Genomic DNA, 27650 nt, shown 5'->3' with positions numbered 1-27650 from the left:
GTAATCGGCCGTCATTCCACATGTAAAACATGACCAAGTACATTAGCAATAAGTGTGTGGAAGATATATTTAAGAAGTATAAGATTTTTTACAATATACATAAAATTACAATTTGCTATCATAGAAGTCTGTTGGCATTCCTTTTAGCAGACTGAAGCTGTCATTCCTTTTAGTACGTCCCTAAGAGAGGAGTGGCCCATACTAGTCTGCTAAATATAGCATTCACAACGAAGGTTTTATTTTCACCGTAGAAGAGGTTGGGGCGTGGGGAAAGGGAATCCTGCACGATCTTTATCATACCCATCCCCATACATCCCCTGTGCAGTGCAGCGTGCTGTCACTCTATCAGCAAGGACAGGCTGGGACGCTGAGCCACGATGGACCTGATCACATCTCTCAGCCTGGAAGACCTGGCTGTGTCTTTCTCTAAACTACCTGTCTTCCCTGTGTTCGATGTGGCTTATTATATTATTTCCATCCTGTACCTTAAGTATGAGCCAGGTGGGTGTTTGCTTTTCTAATGTTTGAGTGCTATTGCTTTAGCTATTTAAATATGCAGTTAATTCTCATAAACGAGATCATTTCATTTCGTGCCAGCATTGCTATGTACTACTCATCCACTGCTGTGCATATATTCTGTATACATTGTTTGTTACTGAAGGAGATAACTGTTAGCATAGACACATCACTTTTAGCTGTTCAGTCTCAACTGGATATTTCCTTTTAAGGGTCTAGGGTAGACGTTAGAGACAGTGAATGAACCAATTGTTGTTTTTTTCCCATGCTGTTGGAATAAATTAAGAAAGAAAAATTTACATGAGAAAGCATATTTGTATAAGAACAAATACCTAGCTATATACTGTACATATGCAGAGCTGCATTGGTGATCTGCCCGATCCAGTATAGAAATGGCTTCTGTGTAAATGAAATACTTAGATCTAATTTTATTTGCTGAACAGTGGTTCTGAACCTATGGCAACTAAGTTTAGACTTGTATTGAAAATGGGCTTATATGAACTGATTTTGCAATATCAACTAATAATTGTAATATTATTTTGTACAAGTTCCTAATTTCATTCAAATCATTATATTTAGTAATCATTTTTTACTCAAGTAAACAAAAATAATACAATACAATGAAGGACATTGTTGCTGCTACATTATACAAAAATAAAAATTGAACAATGGGCCAGGGAGTTGATTCGCAGACATAATTTGGGTCCTAGCCAAAAAAGGTTAAGAGTCCTTTAGTCTCAGCCCATCAACATACAAGGTATTAGAAACACAGCCTGCTAGCCAATATATGCAGCTGGCTGCTGAGGTCAGTTTGATGGTCTATAGTCTAATAGTAACCAAAAGGACTGTTGGTAAAAATAGTTCATAAATGTGTACAGCAATTTTAATTCATATTGTTCCACCTCTAGAACATGTCAACATAAATCACGATTTAAAACATTTAAAGCCTGGGTGTTCCTTTTGTGACCATTGTCAGGGGCGCACGCAGGATTCTTAAAGGGGGGGGGGGGTTTCCCCCTACCGAAAAAAATAAATAAATTATGGAGAGCTGCTGCTCCTTTTCGGCAGCACTGTACTATACAGCAGCCGCGGCGCTGTCAAAGAAGCATCTGCGGCGGTGCTGTATACAATACAGCACCGCAGCGGACGCTTCTTTGACAGTGCCGCGGCTGCTGTATAGTACAGTGCCATATGTAGGGGCACTTCGTTAGCGGAGGGGAGGGGTTTCTGAAGACCCAGAAAACCCCCTGCGTGTGCCCCTGACTGTCCATAGTAGTGTCAGGTAGAGGAAATGAAGACAAGTAATGGTCTTTAGGGTGACTTTAGTACTACCTTGTTGTCTAGATTTCTTTTGTCTAGTCTCTGAAGAGGTAAACATAACAAAGGACTTTGAGAACCATGAGACAAATAGCTGACGTCCTCTACTAGTGCAAACAGCAATTAAAAACACGTCCCATGAAAAACGTTAGGACATATTGCATGCATAATGCTGCACACATGGACTTTATTCTCTGGCGTTTTATCTGAATGTAGGAGCATGTGGATATTTTTGCCAACATTTTTAAATATTTTCCAGGTAATTAGGGACAGTTGGCAACTATATGTGGAGGTGTGTAGTGGTGTGAGAAATTGTGTCTATGATTATTTTACAGTCCTTCATGCTCCATTGCAGCCAGAATGCTCAAGAAAACCATATGTATACGATGGATATAAAAAGTATCCACACCCTTATTGAGATGCCAGGTATTTTTTGATATAAAGCATGAAATAAAGATTAATCATGTCAGACATGTTCCCACTTTTAATGGAACCTTGCAATTAACAAAATTAAAGAGAAAAACAGACGGACATTTTTTAGGAAAAAGAAGTGAAAATAGAAAACCTGCAATATCATTGTTGCATAAGTGTGCACACCCCTAAAGTAATACTTTCTGAAAGAACCTATTGTTTTTATTATAGCATGGAATCTTTTTGAATAAGTCTCTATCTACTTTGCTCAACTGGACTTTAAAATTCTACCCCATTGTTCCTGCAAAAAAAGTTCAAGGTCCAACAAATTGCTCGGTGATCTCCTATGCACAGCCCTCTTTATGTAATCCCACAGGTTTTGAATGGAACTGGACCATTCCAAGACTTTGATCTTCCTTTTCTGAAGCCATTCTTTACTTGAATAGGATGTGTGCTTTGGACTGTTATCATGTTGGAAGGTGAGGTTCCTATTCATCTTCTGCTTTCTGACAGAGGCCAGCATGTTTCATGCCAAACTATCTTGATATTTGGAACTATTCATTATACCGTTTATCTGACTAGAGCCTCTGTCCCAGCTAAAGAGAAGCAGCCCCAAAGCATGATGCCACCACCATGCTTCACAGCATTGTTCTGCTCTTTGGGTGATGAGCTCTGTGCCTTTGCACCAATTAAGGCCACAATGTCATACAGGCTGTAGTGCTCACATAGTCCCTGTAATAATAGGAGAAACAATGGTTTATTCTATTATAATAGGACTCTGTTGGGCTCCAAGAGCCGGATGACAAGTAAAAACAGCCGGGTGGAGCACCCGGGAAATAGGTGCTGGGGAGAACACTGGATATGAGATCTACTGTGTTCACCAAGCAGTGAATTTAGCATAAAAGAAAAGTCATCTGTGCCTGTACAAGGAATTATTGATCCCTATGAGAATGGGTAGAGTATACACATCATTGGTCATGGAAAGCGGATGTGGGACTGATAAATGGAAAGATATTGCATGCTGGGCTAGGATCCCTATTACATGTTCTATTTTAGTTCTATTTGTGCTGCATTCCGCTCCAGCTTTACATGTATTTGCACTTGTTTAACCTGAACTATCTATTCACTGTGATTAAATTACATTTAAATTGTGCTTTATCCAGAAGGTCATATTTAATTTGTAGTCAGTGCTGACATGTCAAGTGTTTTTATAGATATATACAGGTTTGTGTGGCGAGTGGAGAACATACAAACTCTACACAGATAAGGCCATGGTCAGGAATCAAACTCATGACCCCAGCACTGTGAGGCAGAAGTGCTAACCACTTAGCCACCTTGCTGCCCCTTTTATAAAAATAATACTTTAACTACAACTGTTCTGCTCTCTATCACAATAAGTATCTATTAATTTCTTTCCTGTTTTAGCTGCCTTCCCTAACTCTGACATGATTGACATTTCTATTATCATGTTTCAAAGTTCATATTGCAAATTGATGCGTCAACTTATACTTGCTTAAAGCAGAAATCCCACATGGAAGTTTTTTTCTTTAAATAGTAAGTTTAGTACATTTTAAGCATTCACCTTAGCTGTCATTCTACAAATCATTTTCTCCTTTTTGAATAGGAATGCAGCCCACTATTTCTGCCAGTCACAGACTCACAGCTTTCAGCATGTCACGTGAAAGCAGAGGAGGGGAGAAGGGCTGGGAGAACTTTACAGTGCAGACAGAGCTTCGAAGGCTGCTCCAAAGCCTCTCTGCTCATTACATCATGTGTCATGTGTCTGTGGTTGTCATGGTAGTCACATGATACTATGCAGAATTATAGATCATTAATAGCAGCCTGAATAAACAAACCAAGAATAAATGGCATTTATCAAAATTCTTCTTATAGTCTGCCAAAGGGGTTTATTTATAAAAAAAACAAAAAACACTTTGTTTCATATTTCATTGGATTGTTGATTTCAAATCCCCCTAAATCAAAACTTTACTATTTAAATATTGATCACAAATGTAAAATACACTTTTTAGTGTTAACATGATATTCCCAGACACACAATGCTAAGAACACGTACAGAGCCTCAAGTTCAGGCCACAAGTGGCATGAAAGCAGCAATTTGGTTAATAATCTAAGGCAGTATTTTGGCACTAGGAAAATAACAGATACTGCACACCTCAGAAAATGCCTTTGTCGGGGCTCAGCTCTTTGATGTGGAGTTTGGATGGGGAAATTCATTTTGTAAAGTTGTATAATGTGCATTATCTGTGTCCCTGTCAGGCCATTCATGCCCACGCTCAAAAGAATTTTTTTATATAGGTTTCTGTTTACCTTCCCTAAATATACATAACCTATATATAGGCTTTGTTTGATTACATAACATAATTTAATTGTATTGTAAGTTCTCTTTTATTAGTCCTGGAATTTATTATGATTTTGCATTACAACAATTTCAGTATTTCCAGACATCGTTTCCTTAGTAGTTAAGGTCAGATTTGATGACTCATTTAGATTACTAGCACTTTACACAGGTTTTCAATCATTTGTCCATACTGTATATTATGACAATACTGAAAATAAAAAAACTTACAATTAAAGTCCTATAAAATAATGTTGAAGAGCATAACAAGAAAAGGGAGTGGGATGTCCACCTCCCCCCAAGCATACTTTTGAAGCCTCCCCTGGACATTTCTGTAAGACCTAATCAGAATACTGCATACTGCCTAGTTTAAAATGTCTCTTTCAAACAGAGCATTTTTAAAAATATATACAATTGTTGGTGTCTTTATTGATTCACAACACATCGGAGCTGATCTAGAGTTAGGAACAAATGCAGCTACGAGGTTCAAAATTTGTAACTGAATAAAACATTTAGAGCCTTTACAGTTGGGCACATTTGCACATCGAGCATATGCAGAAAAATACATACTCAGAAAAGAAGTACTTACAGGTCTGTGTTGAGTCAGATGTTTCTCAAGATACATTCAACTCAAAAACAGTTGTACTTGCGCCAGGCATACAGCTGTGTATGCTTACACCTAACAGTAGTGTAGGGATACAGCTTGGCAGTGTTCGTAGTTAACACATTACACGTTTTGTATGTAATGTAATAATATAATGAACTGTCATATACACAAGAGAATAGTGTCTGTTATTAGAAAATGTAAAAGTTTCATTTTTCATATAAAATGTGATTAAATACAAACATCCCACATCCGTTGTTTACCCCTTTAAAATCAGATATAGAATTTTCTTTCCTGCAGTAGACCAAGTAGAAATGACAAAGAGGTAATGTGAATGGACATCCGCGACTTGATTTAATACAGCAGGAGAAGATCATATACAATCAGCCAGTCAGGAGTGGATAGATAGTATTGCTGATGGTCATCGTGATCATTGCATATCTTTTCACCAGTGCTTCACCACCCACAAGGGATAGCCCACGTCTAATTACATTGCACTTATGTGAAGAAACCCTTACGTTATGCAGCTTACTCTTGCCGGTCTCCTTTCCTCCTATTCTAGTGTAAGGACCTGCAAGTCTATGAAATGCAAAAATCTAGATACAGTCGCATTTTTGTTGCACATGCACAGTATGGTTTAGGGTTGTGAGGAGGCTCTGCCTAGCCCAACTATAAAAAGTAGTGTAAAAATAAAGATGGTCAATGTATGTGTATACCATGCAGTATTTGCCCTGGGTGCAACATTTGTTTTTACAATTGTACCCCATGGAGTGCAATATTGTTTGCCCGGCTGTACATTCTGCACCTGGCAAAATTTAAACTTAACTCCAAATTAACCCCATTATGTTTTATGGACAACATCATGATAACCCTGCAACTGAGCCTGTTAAAACCTCAGACAAGGGCTGGCATAACACAGTAAACCTGGTAAGCAAACAATTGTTTTATAGGGAGTATCCAAGTTCTTTAGATGTAAAAAAAACAACTAAATGACAATAGTTTTCCTCTATGTTTTCCTTTTCTGCTACTTGGTCGACACTGGTCACCCATTCATTTGTCAGAAAGGAGGGGATGTTAGAAGACAGAAGAATTGGTTTGCAATTACTACTTTATAATGCATCTATTCCTAATGCCCTAGAAGAGAAGAAACTATAAAGCCTGTCTTATGTGTATGTACATTGGCTCCTCCTGAATATACATATTTACTTTAATGGATCAGTGGCCACCCTAAAGGTACACAGCTGTGAGAGGGCATTGTATCACAACAGATTAGATAGTAATGTGCCTAGAAATGAGTGCAGTCAGTGCTTTACACTGTAAACTCAACCGTGTATAATTAGAGTACTTGGAAATATGAAATATTGTAAGAATACTGTAGATAAGATGTAGCAAAGGAGTGATTATAATGCACTAGGGAGTTATTATTTTTATTGTAGATTGGTCACTCTCAGTCTGAGCTTCACATGAATGCACTACAAGCTGCCTCAGGTTGTCATATAATATCACATATATTATATATGATATACATATGCTTCCATAAAACTAGGTAAATATCCAACAACCACGTTATCCCAGCATTATGATGGTTTTGGCTGGGTATATTACTCCAGTGTGTTACTCGGTTCATTAATGACTAAGATGGCCTGTGACAGGTGTCTCTCAGCCTTTGCTCTTCTGCTGACCCATAGCCTATATTTAGTTCTGTATTGAAAGGTCAGCTTTCAGTCTTCCCATTCCTCCTCCCCACATTAGCATCACACTCAGAGAATTATTCATTAACTATTTTGCTGATGGCGCAACACTCTACTGTGAACATGTAAAGCTGATATCTGTGTGCAGTGTAAAATACATTGTAAGGTTACTGGCTGAGGTTTCCATCTTTGTCTGTCATTACATTTTATTCAGTGTTGATAAAGAATTGAGTTTATATTTAGTTTCATGTAACAACATAAAACAGTACATACACTATTGAATGTGCCTTTTTCTGACCCATTAAAAATCTTCTATCTGAAATGCTTCACTTTCATATTAGCTGAATGCGCATGGCGTACAACAGGCTTAGGTAACCTGTGGCTGGCTGTTAAAGAACTACAATTCCCAGCAAACTGTTGTCAAACTGGGACTTGTGGTTCAACAAGAGTTGAAGAGTCATAGTGTATATACCATTGTAGTATTTCTCATATAGGGCCTGTAGACGACCAGGTCTATGTGAGCACTGTATGGCTGAACAAAAATTAACACAAACTACATTTCATTACCTTGTTTCTTTGCTTTCGGTAGCCTCCCTCTGTCTGTTCAATCACAGACCTTCCAACCTTGCCTTTTCTTTAATTGTGACAGTGGGTATAACACGTCATGATTGGGGTGTGGTCAAGTCACAGAGAGGGTGTGGGCACACCCCTGGAGACTTGTCTACCACTTTTGAAGTGCTAGTCTGCCCAATACTCTCCTCCCCCTCCTCCAACCACCTCAATTGCAGCCCACGTTCACGGCTACTCTGCCATGCACAGCTTCTATTCCATGCAGGGCAGCAGTGAGACATACCTCCCAAATTTCCCACCCGTGGCACTAAGTTGTCCCGATCAGTTGGGAGGGGTGATTACCCCCTGTGCCACACCACTGAGCTACCCGGTACCTATCCAAGGTCCAAAATAAAATAAATAAGTTTATTTAACAAAATGATAGCACCCAACAGCAATAAACATAGTTAAATAACAACCTGCAATGAATAACACTACAATCTGGCACGGACAACATACAGGGTATAACGAAAACACCTCACCAGTATCCTAGGCATTTACCAGATTTTAATGCCAGTCTGACTTCAGCTATCACTGGGTGGTGAATTTCTCATTGCTGTTCTCTGGAGAACCTTTTTAAAGACAAAAATGACCTTCTCTGGAGTTTCAGGACCTGCCTTATTGGTGATTTTCTGTTATTCCTTTTCACAGATAGCAGATGATTTGCTGTTTATATAATTGGGGACAGGTATTGTTCTATGGCTACACAGCAGAGTTTGTTTAAACAGGAGAGATCACAATCCAGACACATTTACATTTAAATACACAATGCAGTCCTCTGTAATTAAAGGCAGAGCTCTATCTGTGGACATTTTTCCCTGTCCTAACACATGAGACCTCCTGGTGTGATGTACATTCATACACGACTGGTGGACAATAATCCTTTTGCCTAGGCTGAAACAATGGACTAGTCTGCAACATAAGAAAACCATACTGCCAGACATATTAACTTCTAACAAATACAATATATACAAGTTTAAATATGATTGACAAATATGGGGAAGCAGAGGGCTAGAAAAAGTATATGTTTTTAGAGTCCACAATTTGTGAGAAACGAGGTACAGACAGGTTGAGGTGATATTAATACCTCATTTCATCACAGGAGGCATGCAGTCAGTGCCACAGGGATTTAGAAACTGTGACATAAGCATTCATGATACACAGTAACTAATGTAGACTGTACTCTGTGACTCTTCAGTTGTTTTTTTTTAAATTAGCTTGCAGGTATACAATATGTAATCTTAGCAATAACTGTCATTTAAAGAGTTAGAAAGTGGTGATACTGACACAATCAAGTTTGGATTCCAAATCGTTGACATGTGCTGTATATCAGGAATTTTCAAAGACTTGTATACTTGTCAGTTCGCTTCATAGAATAACCACTCCTTTCTCTCCTCTCTTGTGAAGGTGCTGTGGCGCTCTCTCGGCGCAGCCCTGTCGCCTCCTGGCTGTGTGCGATGCTTTACTGCTTTGGCAGCTACATACTTGCAGACGTCTTGCTTGGAGACTCTCCCATCCACTATTTCAGCAATAATGCCAATATAATCCTGGCTTCTGCTGTCTGGTAAGTATGTTTGTGGCACAAACTCTGCTTTAAAGGATGTGTATATGTGTTCATAAGTCTGAGTCTTGAGTATGTAGAGAACTCCAACTTTGACAATGCTAGTTCATGTGGAGTTGGATGCATTTGCACCACAAACGAAATAGCGCATACTTGCATGTGCTCAGTTTGACACATCTTAATATGCGGTTAGCTGTACATCAGTAGCATATGTGCCAGGTTTTCATTTTGAAGTAACGTGTATATTTGCAATCCACAATAGCGCAGAGAAAACGTAGAGATTGAGTAGAGATAACGAATAATAATATAATAATGTATTGAAGTTTCATATGCGCAAGAGATTAGTGTCTTTTTTTTTTAACTCAATATAGTTGATTAAAAAAACAGTAATAACAATAACAATAGGGTGGACATTAAAAAAAGGGATGACTACAAATAGTGAGGAGTCGGGGGGCGGGGGCTGTAAATAATATTAAGTGTAACAGTAACCTCATTGAGAAAACAAAAGTGAGCATATCAAATAGACAACAAACAGTGCAGTAATTCACATTAGAACAGCCAAATGGTCGGCATAGAAAATATACCATAGATTCCACTTAATCAGAGGATAAGATGCGGATGTTGAGTATTTGAACCCAATAGTTTCCTTGTCATAGCTTTTTTTATTTTGGATATGATTTTATAAAGAGGTGGGGGAACATAGCTATTGTGCTTCTGGAGCTGTGTGTGTGTGTGTGTGTGTGTGGGGGGGGTAATGGTGGGGAAGAGCAATTGCAGGGTGTGATTGAAGTCTTGTGCTTGTGACTTGACTTATCAGGTTAAATACTTCTACTCAGAGACCCTGTGTCTTTTGGCAACTCTAGAATATGTGTATAAGGGTTCTGGTCTCGCCACGTCCCTCCAATAAAATTTAGTGATTGGCGGCCAAATCTTATGGTGTAAAGTATAGTCTATGTATAATCTTTACCAACATCTCTGAATGATTGATACATATAGACATTTTATAGGCAAACTGGAAAAATGTTTCCCATTCGTCATCAGACAGAGAAAGGTGCTGTCTACTTCCCATTTAGATTGTGTAATATTTAGTATGTTTCCACAGGCACTAGGAGAGCTTTATATCAAGTGAAAATTCTATCCTCACAGTTTAATAAGGAGAAAATCAGAGGGGCGGAATGAGGTTTTAATGTGTTTCTTGTCATTGCATTCAATGGCATATCTGTAAATATGTATAAAAGTCCTTTAAAGGAATATAGTATTTATCTTGCAGTTGTGCAAAGGACAGGAAAGAGTTGCTCAAAAAGATCTTGTTTCTTGGTGACACCAGGAAACCAGACGTAGATTCTGAATAAATTTTGATAAGGCTAAAATGGAAAGACGGGAAGAGGGGAGTGTGTATTCATGGGTAGAGTGAACCATTTTATCCCAGACATCAAGAGAGTCAGTTATACTCCACAGTGTGTAGTTGTTTACAGGTCTGTGTTTCTTATTGATCCAAAGCAGGTCCTCCAGTGAGAAAGGGTTAGGGTTATCATTTTCAATATCAACCCATGGCTTTTGAGGGAAGTGGGCTAGCCAATCTTTAAGTAGGTCAAGCAAGTAAGTCTGCTGGTAAGTTTCTAATTTGGGTGCGGCTAGACCTCCTTTCGGTTTGGATCTAAACAAGTGGTCTCTACTGAGTCTGAGACGTTAGGCTCTCCAGAAAAAAAATGTGTTATTTGGTATAAAATTTGTTAATTAGTTTTTGGGGAACTGTGTAGGGAATAGCGCAAAACAGATAAAAAAAATTTTGGGAGAAGCTTCATCTTTACCTCAGCTATGATTCCCAACCACAAGAACTTAAAACTGGCCCAAGATTTGGTTAGTGAATCATAATTGTTTTAACGGGAGGTAATTGTCAATCTATGATGTTCGAAAGATTTGGATGAACATGTAATCCAAGTATTTCAGTGAAGACGAACACTAATGATATTTATATGTAGATTGGAATGCTTAGAATGTATCTTGTATAAATTCAAATCCCAGGGCTTCCGGTGTTTAGTTTAGTTTAGTTTATCCCCTAACTGCACTTTTCGGGTCATACCCACTTTACCTTCTCTCTCCTTCTCCTCCTTTGAAGTCCACTCCATTAGGCTCTTCTCCCCCATCCACCTCCATGTCTCTGTCATCTACCGTCCCCCTGGCCCTACCTCTCTTTTTCTTGACAACTTCATCGCCTGGCTCCCCCACTACCTTTCCTCTGACCTGCCCTCCATTATACTGGGCGACTTAAACATCCCTATTGACAACTGTTCTGACCCTGCCACCATCAAACTTCTCACCCTTTCCTCCTCCCTTGGCCTCACTCAATGGACCTCCTCCCCCACCCACTGTCTTGGTCACTCCCTCTCCCTGTCTTCTCTCACCTCTGTGAACTCTCTGACTTCTCCAACTCTCCCTTCCCACTCTCCGACCACCATCTCCTCTCCTTCACTCTGTCCTCCTCCCCTGCTCCCACCTTGCCTAAAGCCACCCTCACCAGGCGCAACCTTGACGCCATGGACCCCATCTCCTTCTCCTCCTCTCTTGAAACTCTCCTGTCACCCCTCCCCTCTCTGGCCTGCCCTGACCAGGCGTCCTCTCTCTACAACCAATCCCTCACTACTGCCCTGGAAACCGTTGCCCCGGCCTCTTCTATCCGCCGTCGTTGCCTTATTCCCCAACCCTGGCACTCCAAACTCACCCGCTCCCTCCAAAAGTGCGCTCGCACAGCCGAACGCCTCTGGAGGAAATCTCGTTCCCTGGCTGACTTCCTTCACTTCAAATTCATCCTCTCCTCTTTCTGCTCTGCCCTGTCCCTAGCTAAACAATCTTTCTTTAAGTCCCTTATATCTTCTCAGTCCTCCAATCCCGACGCCTCTTTGCCACATTCAACTCCCTCCTCTCCCCCCCTCCCACTGTCCCGCCTTCCCTCTCTGCTTCTGACTTTGCCTCCTTTTTCTCTTCCAAAATCGAAGCCATCAGACAGAACATCTCCTCCTCCCATCCCTCTCCCGCCACCCTCACCGCTTCACCTCCCGCTATCAACCAGCTGTGGTGCTCCTTCATCCCTACATCAGGTGAAGAAGTTCGCTCCCTTATTCTTTCCTCTCCACCCTCTACCTGTCCTCTTGATCCCATCCCCTCCCACCTCCTTCGCGCTCTCTCTCCTACTGCCTGCTCTTACCTCGCACACCTCTTCAACCTATCACTCTCCTCTGGCGTTGTCCCATCCTCATTCAAACACGCTCTTATCTCCCCTATCCTCAAGAAACCCAATCTTGACCCCATCTCTCTTGCAAACTACCGCCCTATCTCTCTTCTCCCATATGCCTCCAAATTACTCGAGCGGATTGTCTGCAGCCGCCTCACCAGACACCTCTCTGACAACTCCCTCCTTGACCCTCTCCAATCCGGCTACCGCCCCCTCCACTCCACCGAAACAGCCCTGGCTAAAGTCACTAATGATCTCCTATCAGCCAAATCCAAGAGTCACTTCTCTATACTTATCCTCCTTGACCTCTCCGCGGCCTTCGACACCGTGGACCACCCCCTCCTGCTGCAAACTCTTCTCTCTCTCAGCCTCTCTGGTTCTGTCCATGCCTGGTTCACCTCATATCTTGCTAAACGCTCCTTCTCTGTATCCACGTCTGGTTCTTCCTCCACCCCCCCCCCTCTCCCTGTAGGAGTCCCTCAGGGCTCTGTTCTTGGCCCTTTACTCTTTTCACTCTATACTTCCTCCCTTGGGACTCTCATCTCCTCGTTCGGTCTTCAGTATCACCTATATGCTGATGATATTCAACTCTACATCTCTTCTCCTAATCTTTTCTCCTCCCTCCTCTCTCGTGTGACTGACTGCCTCTCAGCCATCTCCTCCTGGATGTCCTCACGCTTTCTTAAAATTAACATCTCCAAAACTGAACTCATTGTCTTTCCCCCACCCAGATTCCCTTCCACTCCACTATCTCCTCTGTCACCCAACTCCGCTGCCTGGGAGTCACTCTTGACTCCTCTCTCTCTTTTGCCCCCCACATCCAATCCCTCGCCCAAGCCTGTCGCTTCCAATTCCGTAACATTGCCCGCATCCGTCCCTTCCTCTCTCAAGATGCCACCAAAACTATCATCCTTCTCTGTCTTGCCTTACACTGGCTCCCCTTCCCCTATAGAATCCTTTTCAAACTCCTTACCACCACTTACAAGGCTCTCTCCTAGTCTAATGCCCCTTATATCTCTAACCCCCTCTCCATTCACACTCCTGCCCGCTCCCTGCGCTCAGCCAATGATCGCCGACTCTCCTCCACTCTGATCACCTCTTCTCACTCTAGAATCCAAGACTTCTCCCGTGCTGCCCCCCTTCACTGGAACGACCTCCCTCGCTCCATCCGTCTCTCACCCAACCTGTGCTCCTTCAAACGGGCACTTAAAACTCACCTGTTCCTTAAGGCCTACCAACCATCCACTTAACCTCTCACCTCTTCTGTTTCTCCCCGGTCCCATTTTTTTTTTTTTTTTCCTCTCCCCTTTGCTTCACTGGCTCCCTTCTGTGCCTGATTTTGTTCACCCTCCTTTAGGATGTAAGCTCGTATGAGCAGGGCCCTCTTTCCTCCTGTCTCCATACCTGTTCTTCCGCTCCGTCTCTACTGTATTTGCCTGCCCGGAGTTTCTGAAGTATTGGTATTTTATGTTTAATGTTCTGTACTGTTTTACCCTGTATGGTCTACTGTTTGTACTGTGTACGGCGCTGCGGAAACCATGTGGCGCCTTACAAATAAGCGATAATAATAATAATAGGAAGCTTCAGAGTACTCACAGAGTATATTATGTAGGGCAGCAATGAGGTCTCTGGATCGGTTACTAACAAAAGAACATCATCTGCATAGAGGCAGATTTTGTGATGTATATTACCAATCGGAGTACCCGAAATAAGTTAATTTGTTCTATTTTTTTCTGTTAAGGGCTCCATTATCAGGGCGTATATGAGCAGGGAAAAAGGACAACACTGTCTAGTACCATTGTAATTTCAAAATTAGAAAGAGGAATCCATTGCTAAAAATTCCATCCAAGGGATTTTTTTTTAATGCCTGGCAAGAAATCAAATGCCTGGCAAGAACTCTAGAGAGTTAATCCAAATGTAGTCTGTCAAATGCCTTCTCTGCATCTAGAGAAAGCAGTAGTAAAGGCTGAGATCTAGCAGTGTGATTCGCTGTTACATTGAGAACCCTTCTCATATTATCGGTGCGTGCCTGCCAAATTCAAACCCCACTTGGTCTTGATTAATTAGTCGAGGGAGGATGAGAGAAGAGTGTCTTGATAGTATAAGTATAAAATATAATTAAATACATATTAAAATAAATAGAAACACCTTTAAAAATCAAATTGGAATTATCTTTCTTGCTGTAGTTCAAATGGAAATATCAATTAAGTTATACAAACAGACAGCCGCAAATTCATATCATTTAGTCGTCCACTCTAATGAACTAAGTACTCTCAGCTATAGGGATCTAGTGGGTTAACCCTCTGTGTTCTCCTGCTACACATTTCAGAGATTGCTTTCTTCAACAAGCAAATGGATTGTTCCCTGAAATGCACAGCAGGACACTGAGATCGTTAACCCACTACATGCCATTTTTACCTTGATTTTGTGCGTCTTATTTTCTTTTATTTAATAAAAATTGTAACATCACTTGATCTGTTGAATATCTCTGCTTTAAAGCTCTCTGTCTGTCCATTACACTTGTGATTACAATGTGGCAGTGAAGGGGTGTTCTCCGCGCAGGCAGTAGCACCTGTGTACTGTTTGTGCAGTAGGAAGGACTGCTCTTTCTTTCTCCTACACAGACCCGTGACAGCTTGAGGGGTCAATACACAATCAGCCAATTAGAAGCATCTAGATAGTGCAGTTGACAATCATTCTAATTATTGAGTCTCATTGCACCACCCCCCCAGCACCCACAAGGGACACGCCTCCTGACAGGTGTTTATGTGTCTATGCCCAGGTCTGCCTCAGTTGCAGTTACATGCACATGAGTTTCCTTACTGTATTCGGCCTACTGTTCCTTCCCTCGTTTCGCCTCTTGAAGCGTAAGGAGCTGTAACTGTAAGGTGCAGTAAAATCTGCTTACTCTAACCAGCATAAATGATAAGTAAGGAGTGCATGTGCACTTAATAATCTGGCAATGTAGTCTTGCACTGACTGGAACTTATAGCTGCAGGTCTAAGCCCTGGTAACTGTATGACGTCACTGCTTATTAAGGATACGTCTGTGCTATATATTATGCACATAACACTCTGTACATAGTATTCAGCCTCACCTGTGCTTCCCTTGCCCCACTTTAGCTGGCAATCCACCAAATGACTGTGAATAATAGTGTGCAGACTTTGAATACAGTGCCTTCTTTATAACAGCCAAGGTTGACAAGGTTTGTGACAGAAGTGGGCTTCTGGCTCATCGGTACTATAAGATGCTTCGCAGCAGTAATATATAAATTGTGAGATTGACGTCAAGATAACAAGATAGCTGAACATTGTAGCATGGAAATCCCTTTCACATATGTGAAATGGATTAGATATGTTTGGACCACTAATGGTCACTACACATTAGCAAGATATGATCAAGCAAACAACAAACAGTGGACTGTACTATTCACCTGTATGAGCATTCATGCCATTCATATTGAAGTCATTGAATTTATAGACATTTCAAGCTTTAACAAATTCTCTACAGAGGTTTCTTTTCTATTAGAAGACCTGTAAAACAACTGCAAGTTGACTGTAGGAGCATCTAGAGAGTTGAAGGTAAAGACAAAGTACACTGACAATAGCTGCTTGAAAAGATAATTTCACACACAAGAAGTTACATGGTTGTTTAACTCCCCTCACTCTTCATACATGAGCGTAGCTTGGAAACACATGATTGGAATTGCCTGTCATATTCTAGACTCTTTGCTGTTAAACTGATCCAGAGACACCAGTAATCCTGACCACCTACTACACTGCTCATGCATCAGTTCATTGTACCATCAACATTTGTGGAGCTTAATGTCACAGACCTATATAATTGCTAAAAGATACAGGTGCAAAGTCTTGCATTTATCTTCTGAAATCGCTGAAAGCCTATAAATCACAGTCATATATTGTCCCTTGGTCCCATCTCTCAATTCCTAAATAATTTCCCTCCCTTACTTCCTCTCACCCAACCTTCCCTCCCTCACCCACGGCAAATTTAGCATCCCACCAAAACTGCTGCCTCCAAATTTCTTTCCCTTTCATCTTCATTTGGTCTCTCACGAAGAACCCCTTCACAGTAGCGGCCACTCGCATGTTATTTTCTTTTTCCACCTTTATGCTATATCCAGCTTCACCAAGTCCACCTTCCCTCTCTCTGACCATCCTCTCCTCTCCTCTCCTCTCCTTTAGCTTCTCCTGAGCCCTGTCACTTCCCCCCTCCACCAAGTCTTTTCTCACCAAGTGCATCCTTGACCATGCCATTTTCCCCTTCTCACTGGATTCATATCTATCCCCTATCACCGACCATTTATATCCTGACCAGGCTATTTCCCTCTACAACAGTAACCTTCTGCCCTGGACTCAACCAAGCCGGCAGTCACAGCTAGCTCTTGGCTGTCCATACCTCAACCATAATATTCCAAACTGTCCCACTACCTACAAAAATGTTCAAGTACAGCTGACTGTCACTGGATGAAACTGAGCTCTCATGCTAAGTTTCTATATATCAATTAATTCTCTCTTCCATTAGTTATGGATTTTCTCTCTCTAAACTGCCCTATTTCAAAACTTTCATCTCCTCTCAAGCCTGGTTTGTGAGATTAACCATGGAGACCAGTGGAAAACAGCTGCATGGAGCAACTACTGAGGCTTTGGGAAGGGGGAGGAATAAGTTAGCTGCACATGGTAATGCAGCTTTAAAAGTGTGCATAGTCTAAATATTAAGGCATATGCTCAGTTTAGCCTCTTGCCTCTTTAAACTATTTTCATTACGCGTCACTTTTGTGTTGGAAGCTGTTTATTACATGGCCTAAAGTGCACCTAGAGAAGTGCTTACCCACAATGTAACTGAGCTGAAATGTGCAAAATGTGTGCCTATATAGGTATAGGCATACATGCCCACTTTTAAGAAGACATTTTTAAGACATTTTGCGTCACAATAGCCCCACCCCCACTATGAAAAATGAAATTAACGGCATTGAATGGAGGGATGGAGCTAAATGACGCAATTGAGCCCCGCCCCCTCCATTTACTGCCGTGAATTTCGCCAAATTTCGGGAGTTTTGACTACTCTTCCGGGAATTCCAGCAGAGTAGGCAGCTATGGGTATAGGGACAAGACCTGTGCTAGAATTAAGGCCTGTGTACTGTCCTACTATGCAGGAAACACCTCTGTAAATGCGCTGTCTACACTTTTATCTCATTTAAATAATCCTCTCTCATACTCCCCTAATCCAGACTTAGCAAGGAGCACCCCAGATCTTTCCATCCCTAATGTTCAGACAATGCAGACATTTGTATCTGCTATATTGTAAATATACGTTTGACCCAGAAATTACATAAACAGTAAAAGTACACAATTTAAAATGTCCCTATGAAAACCCAGTGACTGTGGGCAGCACTAGCTAAAATGCCATACATTATAACATAGTGCCACCTACCACAGTGCCACCTTCATGCTACATAAAATATTCATGTTTCCACTGTATAAAGCACTAATGAGGCCTCATACTGAATTCAGAGCTCAGTTTTGTGAAGTAAGTACAAAGGGTAACTCAGTTAATTACATGCATCTCATAGAATTGTAAATATATGGTAATGTTGTTTTTTTTCATATAAGTGGAATTCATATTCCTTTTATTACCTTCAGTGATCATGTACATTTTGCTCTCTTCCTGTCTTTTCATTGCTGCAGGTACTTGATGTTTTTCTGCCCCCTGAATGTCTTCTATAAGTGTGTTAGCTTCCTGCCTGTGAAACTTGTCCTTGTTGGTATGAAGGAGGTAGTCCGTGTACGCAAGATTGCAATTGGAATCCACCATGCCCACCACCACTACCATCATGGATGGGTTATCATGGTACTCATCGGATGGGTAAAAGGTGAGCTGTTGTATCACAATGAGGGCTTGATAAAGGCTAGTGTGAATATTTTGAGTGCAGTCCAATATAATATAAAATATTGCAGATGAAAGTGACTTAAATTGTCCTAATGTCCCTTCCTAAAAATTAGGGTAGGACTTAGATTTCGTCCAATACATATTCTCAGAGTTGCACAGTATATAGATTTTTAACTCATAGAAATATGTTGCTGATTCTCTCTTCTGTGCCCTGAACCTTCATGGGAGCCTTAACTGCATATGTATGTTCTTGATTTCAGTGTTAGATACACATATCTATGGTACATAACTGTACTGCTTGAAACAGTTTTCAAATGGGAAAACTGATTTACTAACTCTTACAGATCAGTTAAACGCATAACTAGTGCTGTGCGAGAGGGGCTAAAATTTTAAGTTACGGCTCTGGTTAAACATAATGATCTTGTGTCTGCAAACTGAAACTGTGCTAAAGAAGACCACACCCTATTTGTTGAATAGCCTGATTCTGTGCATAAATGCAAATGATCACACCTTGGGAAAAATAAATATAATTTTGTTCTTTAATAAAACACCGATGGAGCCTCAGATTGAATATACAATTCGTACACTTGCCAACATTTTTGATTTCCGGGAGGTCCCGGAGGGGAGATCCTACTACGAGTCCAGGGGGATGTGACTACATGAATCCTGTCATTAAGCTCCGACCCTGCTGCTCAATGCCGCAATATGTGGTGTAATATAGTGGGGTACAGGTCAGGATTATGTGAGTCTCTAAATCGTGTTATTAAGCCCCGCCCCAATCCACTTCATTAGGGAAGTAGATAAGATATGGGAGATTGCACTGCTCTTCTGGGAGTCTGGGAGAACTCCTAGAAATCCGGGAGACTACCGGACATTCCAGGAGGGTAGGCAACTATGACAATTCAGTTTTGTCCTGGAACTGGAGAGAGTGCTAAGAAAGCCAACTAAATTAATAAGAGGTATGGTCTAATCTATATTTATGCAAGAGAAGATTAAGGTGATGTTATCAATGTGTATACATATATTAATGGCCACTAATGAAAATTTTGTGCCAACATACTCAGTGTAAGGTCCCCACAAAGGACAGTAGGAAGCAAAAAAGTGTCCTTTGCTGTAAGAGCCATAAAACTTTTTTCCTCTGAAGGCAAATTGAACTTTGCCTTCCTCTGGATCAACCGCAGTTTTTGAGGATGAAAGCTTGTTTTTTTTTAGGCTAAATAATTATGTACCTCTGTGTCAAATGGCAAACAAGCTGAATAAACATTAAATCATTCACAGGCAATCATTGTATTTGTGAATGGTCATGCTTGGTTTGTTCTTAATAAATTACTTAAGTGTGAGTGAAATGTTTGTTTTCTTAACTAGACCTAATGTTTATTTTTCAAGCTCTTGTGTGATTATATATACTACAGTTCATATTCGCATTTTCCCTTGTTGTACCTGTTGGTGATCTTGTACCTGTTAGTGAATCCAATCTTAACATTATTAACTTACTGGCAGCAGAGGCACTCGTTACAGATAGGTACAAAACCTAAATATACAATACCTAAACTGTCTATAACTATTATAATGCAAAATAGTTAAAGGTGTAATTTGTAAAGTAAGAGTTGCAAATGACTAATAAAAACTAATACCATATAAAGCAACTTAAGCCAGCACTGGGCTGTTGAAGTTCGAAGTTTGGTTGGCATCATTGTAGTGCATCAAAGGTCCAGCATATAGTTTCACTGACAATCCTAAGAGTAGCATAATTGTCTACCTAAATCATGATAGCTTATCAAATGCTAAAAACTTGAATAACTTTTGAAAATTACAATTTCATTCCCCTTCCAAAATGGACATACTCCTATTAGCCTTCAGAATCTGCCGCCTTCTACTCCTTTTTATAGTTGCCATTTGCAGTATTACAGGGGTTGCCTGCAAATTAGAGAAAAATGATAAATATGCATGTAAATAAAAACAATGCAAGTCTGGTATTTTGTATATAAGACAAGCTAAAATAATCTATAATAATTCACTGTAGTGCAGCTGTCCCTGTTACCACTAGGTGTCATCATAGACAGAAGATTCAGAGAACAGTCCCACTTGGCTGAGATAGGTCTTCTAAGTGCTACATTACATTTAAAATATTGACTTTCTTGTCTCTCAATTTGTGGAACTTTGTTTCTTTTTTTTCACGATTTGAACAATTGTCAGTGACAGCTCATTTCCTAATAAGTGCCCGTAGTACATGGCACTTATGGAAGACTAAGTGAATGGACACCTTAAGGCTCCACATTAAAGTTTTTGATCTGGACAAATCCCTAAATGAATCCAGGATTTTGTTGATCCATAGTTTTGATATAAGGCTTTATTGTCAATGCTAGAATAATTTCATAGTGTACCTTTAGTCTCTGTATGAATGCCTGAGTGAAAAATGTGTATGACCAAAATATGTACCTTTATGAGATAGAACATCAACAATTCACCACTTCTGTGTTCTTGTAGGTTCTGGTGTAGCTCTCATGTCTAATCTCGAACAGCTCCTGCGTGGTGTTTGGAAGCCGGAAACCAATGAAATTCTTCACATGTCCTTGTGAGTGTACTATTCACAGCTGTCAACAATTATGTTAGGACTTCACACTAGCAAGATTCCCCCAAAGCTAGTTGTGTGATTACTAATGTAGCCAAGCACTGCTTTGCATCATTTAGTGACATATGCCACAATGTACCCCAGACTGACAATCTGACACAAACACTGGGCAATATATAAGCAAGGTGATAACCAAAACTGTTCAAATACACTGCACACCTCCCATTTCTTTAAATTATAATATGCATGTTGCACCCTGAAAAGTACTCCACAGAAAGAGTCATAAAAGAAATATTTATTTTATGACAAATAGTATGTTTAACAATTACCAAGCTGAATGTAAAAGTAAAAATGTTAGACCTGTGTGGCAATTTGTGTAGCAGCTGACTGTGCTTGCAGAGTCAGCTGACAGAAGACCTGGAGAGTTGGATCTGAGGCCAGCAACGTGGTCACAGAGAACAGCTAAAGGGGGAGGAGGAAATAACAGAGGGACAGTAGAGAGACACAGAGGAGGATTAGAAAGGAAGAGCTTCCTTAAAAGAAGGAAACGAGATTTAGTGACTGACATTCTGGGATAATAAGAAGCTAACAAAAAAGGCCACTGCTAATAGGCTAAAATTAGGGCTTAGATAGAAACAGGTTAGGAAAAGGGAGGGAGTAACTGACAGGAAAATATGATAGTCTAGAAGTGGAGAGTAGTAGACTGTGAGTGAGATAAATAATAGTAGTAGAAAAGACAGTGTTAGAGGAGAGATTGGACAGAATGCAAAGAAAACCTCAAAGGCCAGACTTACCTGGTCCACTCAAGGATTTGGTGACACTCTCCTTTCTCAATCTAGGTACCTAAAAGTATCTGCCCAGGAGAGTCTGACAAGAGTACCACATGCATAACCAGGTAGTGCAGTAGAAGCTGTACTCAGAGGAAGTGAGCAAGGGACGCGCATAGCATTCTGTGCAAAGTGGTAATCTTATGCACATTGGGGCATGAAAATAAGTTTGCACTGTTCACTAAAGCAGGTACAACAACACCTTAAAAACATACTGGTAGGTTAATTGGCTGCTACAGTAGGCAGGCACAGCTGTCATGATGACCAATACTGGAGAATTGTTGTCCTTTATTAAATTTTTGTCTTTCCTATATTTCTAAGCTCTCTCAGTGATATACACAAAACACACAATCAGAAACACAAAGTACTTACTGCAACATGCTTTCTCTGCATTGCTTCTTTGAAACCTCATTAAATCTGCCTCCGCCTCAATTATACCTAACCTATCAAGTGTCAGCTATTTTTCAGTCTTAAATGAGATTTGTAATTGCCTATTTCAACTACTTTTGTATCTCATGTGTGTTTCAGCCCAACCAAGGCCAGCTTGTACGGTGCTATCTTGTTCACTCTGCAACAGTCCCACTGGTTACCTATTTCCAAAGTGAACCTCATTTTCTTCTTTACCCTCTTCATGGCTGCTTGCAAGGTATGAAACTAGTTTATATCCACTAGGTTAAAGGGAGCCGCGTCTTAATGTCAAAATTGTAATGAAGCATATGTGGTCCGTACTCTTGCTGTTGGCATTTACATTTGGTAGGTACCATTCAACTAAAATATAATTTAGTCACTTTGCTAGATTGTGCATTTTATGCCTTTTAAGGAGCAAGTAAACATAATATTGGACATTAATATTTCTCAACGCCGATGTTTACTAAGGTGAATAATATGCCTTAAGTGTTTTTTACTTAAACAACATCTGTCCAACATGCTATCTACTCTATGGATTTGAAGACGTATCTGTTCAGATGATGCACCATTTTAGAGTATTGCAGGAACCTGTGTCTCAAGAACAGACATAAGGGGGTAAATGTATCAAGCTGAGAGTTTTCCGGCGGGTTTGAAAAGCGGAGATGTTGCCTATAGCAACCAATCAGATTCTAGCTGTCATTTTGTAGAATGTACTAAATAAATGATAGCTAGGATCTGATTGGTTTTTCAAACCCGCTGGAAAACTCTCAGCTTGATACATTTAACCCAAGGTCTACTTATCCAAAATGCTCTGTATGAATAGTTGATACACATATATGCCTAGACATGGCCACGGATGTAACAGCAAGTATAACTGACCTCCTATTGGGTGTAACATTTCAAAGTGTGAACTGCAGTAGAAAACAAGAGAAATAGTGATAGGTCCATTTTACCACTATGATTCATATATGATTGTTTTACTTTTTTAAGGATATAGTTTTTGTTTAATGCCTACATAAAGAAATGGATTTCTGAATTAATTTCTAGAATTACAACAAAGGTGATGAGGGATGTAGTGATGTAGAACTGCTTATAGGTTCCACATTCCCAGATCTCTGTGGGTTCTATATCTCCTCTTCTGTATGTGTTCTCTTTGCCTATGTAGATCTTCATGACAGCCACTCACTCCCATGGGTCTCCTTTCGCTCTAATTGAGAACTGTGTCTGCCCTATCCTTTTCGGCACTGCAAATGGTAACCACGATGATCACGAAGACCACCATCATCACCACCATGATGACCATGAGGTTTCCCACTCAGCACAGTCAAAATCCAAAGAAGAACTAAATGAGGGTACTCGCAAAAGGAAAGTGAAGAAAGCAGAGTGAGGATATTGAGACGTCGTGATGGACTATAAACTTCCCAAAAACAGTCCTCATGTAAAACTTCAGTCTTTTTTATTTTTGATGGATATTGAAGTCCGTCAGAAACTATTCTGGATTTCTCGATTTCAAGAGAACTGCCAGAGGTGAAGATATCCAAATAATGTCTGCAATTCATCCACCAGAAGAATACAAGATAATTTTCTTTGCACAATAGCATTTAATGTATCTATTAAGCCACCTTGCAAAGATAGATAAGAATTTTTGTGGAGTACAAGGGCGGTATCCTACTTCTTTAAATGTGTATATGTGTAGCAGATCCCTCTAAAATGAAAGAGATCTGATTATTTCTATTTGCTAAAAATGCTAAATTGTTTTAATATAATATGCAGATCTTTTAATAATTTAATATTTATTTTTAGACATCTATTTAAAAATATTTTTAAATATTCTAACAGCTTTCAGTTTGAAATATATCCAAATATCCCTTTTTTTGTATTTTATGGGTTTAAGAATATTGTTTTCTAAATAAGCCAAAAGCATTCATTTTATGCAATGAAAATACTAAATTGATATGAAATCATTTGTTAAAAGGTGGATAAGAAATAATTTGTTAAAAGATGGATTTGAACTAAAGTCAGTCCATAGGTGTGAATGATCAAATAAAATATCTAATAAACTCGGCTCAGATACAGGTGTATCAGATTGTACAGCCTTATATTTAGCATGTTTACTGTGAGAATTTTCAGGAAATTTACAAAACCTTCATGAGAGCAATAGGATATAACAATTAGCATTATTTTAGCTTTTGTTTTGCAAATTGTGTGTAAATATGTACATACTCTGGTCAACTTTTTTGCAACAAAAAATCATTTTAAAATATATGAACGAAAAATTGTGTTAGCTACAAATTTGTTTATCGTTGCTTCATATGAACATTTTATAACAAATAGTATTTCATAATAATTTGACTAGTGAGATCGAAAGTAGTTTGCAGAGCAAGATAGCCAGATTTGCAGAGTAATTTGCACAGACAGAGTATGAGCTGAGTGGAGTTAAGACGTTCCTAGAGAAGTACAGAGTAGGCACACTGATGCGCTTTATTTGCGGAGTACTGCAGAAACCAGATTATTATAAAGTTAAATGAGGGTGGAGTGGGAATATTTTCAGGGGCGTTCCTTGCTGTGCACAGCCATTCCCCCTTTGCAAAAGACTTGACTCATCGAGTCTCATACTATAGTTTTAATTGAACAAAACTGTTCCCACATATAGTGCACTGTATAAAAAAAAGGGCAACCATCCTTAATGCTACACTATAACTGGGAGTCTGTGAGCGTGAATCCCAGCCACAGGCTTGTTACCACTTGGATGGTGTCTCTATGGGGAATGGCAGAACACAGGTGTGCAGTCAGCGCCTGGATATACATTTGGGCAACATCACCACTTTTTCAAACCCGCCGATTAGTTTGTTCATGGTGCACTTAATAAATTACTTCCAGTATTTTCTATGTTATTGAAGAAAGCTTTTTATCTTAAATTGCTGAACTTTTACAAACCTGCATGGAGAAGAGAGCTTCACATTAATGAAAATTGTGTTCCCTTCTTTTCGTGCTCCATACATTTAGCCACAGCATTACTGAACTGCGGCCACACACATATAACTTTATGAATTTAACTCCCTGTGACTGTCCGTAGTGTTGAGCTGCACAAGTGAGGCAGTGCACCTCCTTCTCAGCCCTGGATGTAGATGACCAGAGGAATTCCGCACATTCAGGTTTTTTCTCAACAAAGTATCTTTAAAGGTTTTGGGACACATCAATGGTAACTTAGTGGTGCAGTGCAAACAGGTAATTTGGGCACTAGACCAGCTCTAAAATTTCAACATAAACTTTTTACACTCCTCTACAGCATATTCTTAAATGGTTTCTGCAATAAAGTGCATATGTACAGTTCATGGGCCTGAGTCATTAAGGAGAGTAAAACATAAAAAAGGAGTAACTTTGTATCTGGGCAAAACCATGTTGCATTGGAGGGGGAGGTAAATGTAAAATGTGGGGACAGATTTATAATTAGGGTAGGGCATGTCCCAGATCAACTTGAAATTTCAGTGTACAAATAAAGCTATTAAGTATTTGTATGCTAGATGAAAAAACAGCCAGTATTTAACTTATGTGCAAAATAATAAACTGATTTGCACCCCTTGCATCATAACATGTTTTGTCCCAGAGAACATTTACTCCTTTTTTTGCCTTAATGACTCAGGCCCCATGTATATATCTCCTGTCTCCTCCTGCACAGTTCATAATGGTATCTCAAGGTGTTAATGAGACCTTTCCAACATCTAGGGCATCTTATCTCATTCTGCAGTCCTGACACAATCTATGTGTCTGTCCAACTGTATCTCTCGTCTCCTCTGTGGGGGCGATACCTCACTTACTTGGGGCTAAAACTTTCTTCACTATGTTCTCTCAGCCCCTCTTCTACACATAATGCTGCCTCTCTGCAACAGCCTGCTGACTCCTGAGGGTCATTCTCTCTTAATGCGGCCACGTAGCCACTTGCAGTTGTCCCCCATCTTACTTGGGGATAACCGCGGGGCTCTCTTTCTTACGTAAATTGTATATAACACCACAGATAAGGCAGCTGTAATAGATGCCCCTCTTTCTCCTCTAGCTTTTTAGCAGGCTTGTGTGTCTCCTTGGCATAGCAGTCAGCCGAACTTGATCTCTTCACAGATAGCCTTTACCTCAGCACCTAACTTGCTCCTTCCTCCCCCATCCGTGACACCCTCCTGCAGTCACCAGGGGGCGTGGTTTACTATAATGAAGCAGGTGGGTGTTACATAAACAATCACACAACAAAATTGATAATGCAAACCGTTAAAACTGTCTTGTATGCATATGACAATCACAAAAATGAGAGAGAGAGAGAGAGAGAGAGAGAGAGAGAAGTCAGGAAAATATTAAAACTTAGATTTTGGAGGTCCAGAAAATTATTTGGGGAACAAAAATGTAAACACCTATAACTGGGAGGGCATAAAATAAAAATATTTTATGCCCTGTATCAGTGAAATCTGAGTGATACCAGTTGGGGGTAGGGGTGTGATTTATAAATTTAAAAAATAGGCATAGTTGTTTAATCCTAGTCTTTGCCCAAAGCTCTGAGCCAAGTTAGTTCTAACTTTACCAAGCTCAATCTTGAGACCTATAAGGAGGGCTGCTGAGAGGAGATTCTCTCTGGTCATGTGGTTGCATCTTGGGTGCTCCCACCCACGAGCATACTAGGATGCGTATATCCATAAGGACCAATACCAAGCTAGCTATTGTCTATGCAATCATTTTGCCCACCCATAATTTGTCTCATAGAGGTCCATGAATGAAGCCCCATCCACACCCCTATAATTGACACTGGCCGGCGCCAAAAAGAGGCTTGGCTACTTTGTAACCACTCCCATCCACCTTCTTGATGCTCCTTTAATACCCAAATACTAAAACACAAGTTAACTTTGTCTCTCTCAGGAACAATGATAGAACTTGTACAAACAGGCAGGGGAAATATTCAGTAATGAAAACTGCTGTCATAGCATCAAAATTGTTATTAGAGTACCAAAAATGCTAATTTGTTTAACTTCAGAAAACTAAAATGGCAATATTTGTCTCTGTTTCTAAGTACAGTTTAGATCATTCTACACTCTACATGAATACCATGAAGAAAATGGTATTGCATCAGAAATTATGATTTGGGGGTTGCTTTAAATGTGACTAAATTTTCTTGAATTTCCCTGATGCTCTTCTACAGTGGTTTAAAAATGAGCGCAGTCTTTCTGCAGATACGTGCACCACATCTACACACTGCACTAGGAGCAATACAAGAAAAGGTTACAATTATATAATAAAATATATCAGTTATAAGTTATAACAGCAAAAGATCTAACTTATATCCAAAAACAAGGTATGTAAACAAACTGGTGATACATATTTTATTGAATAACAAGATGGGGGTGGACTTGGGGACAGTATGGTAAGGTAAAGGGCAGTGTCACACTGGATATAGGGCAAGATACCAAAAAAACAAAGACCAATTATTACTGGCTTAGTGGATGAGGAGAGGCTGACCGTGAAAGGAGGACCAATGAGCCCATAATCATTTGGAAAGATGCAGAGGAGTTCTTCAAAATATTTGTTATATGTTCTATTTGATAAGTATTCCACACTTGTTTGCAGACCAAGATCAGTGATATTTAAAGCCTAACATCAAC

General features: G+C 40.0%; 1 protein-coding gene across 2 annotated transcripts; it reads left to right on the top strand.

The window, feature by feature from the left end:
* Positions 1-241: 241 nt before the first annotated feature.
* TMEM38A (transmembrane protein 38A) lies at positions 242-24090 on the top strand. 2 transcript variants are annotated; one of them, XM_075207221.1, is made up of 6 exons: positions 242-501; positions 8912-9068; positions 18003-18187; positions 20692-20779; positions 22132-22249; positions 23177-24090. In XM_075207221.1, the coding sequence occupies exons 1-6, from the start codon at positions 378-380 to the stop codon at positions 23396-23398; spliced, it is 894 nt and encodes a 297-aa protein (XP_075063322.1). In that variant the 5' UTR covers positions 242-377; the 3' UTR covers positions 23399-24090. The 2 variants fall into 2 exon arrangements, with proteins under 2 accessions (XP_075063322.1, XP_075063330.1); XM_075207229.1 differs by lacking the exon at positions 242-501 and adding an exon at positions 2644-2723.
* The last annotated feature ends 3560 nt before the right edge of the window (positions 24091-27650 follow it).

Source organism: Mixophyes fleayi, chromosome 1 (genome assembly GCF_038048845.1).
Source record: "Mixophyes fleayi isolate aMixFle1 chromosome 1, aMixFle1.hap1, whole genome shotgun sequence".
Lineage (NCBI taxonomy): Eukaryota > Metazoa > Chordata > Amphibia > Anura > Limnodynastidae > Mixophyes > Mixophyes fleayi.
This window is presented reverse-complemented; position numbering and strand designations above follow the sequence as displayed.

Bases quoted from the DNA above. Each gene is read 5' to 3' on its own strand.
- TMEM38A (XM_075207221.1), top strand. From the start codon at position 378: ATGGACCTGATCACATCTCTCAGCCTGGAAGACCTGGCTGTGTCTTTC. The intron at 502-8,911 runs GTGGGTGTTTGC...TCTCTTGTGAAG, and splicing joins GTACCTTAAGTATGAGCCAG to GTGCTGTGGCGCTCTCTCGG. The intron at 20,780-22,131 runs GTGAGTGTACTA...TGTGTGTTTCAG, and splicing joins GAAATTCTTCACATGTCCTT to CCCAACCAAGGCCAGCTTGT.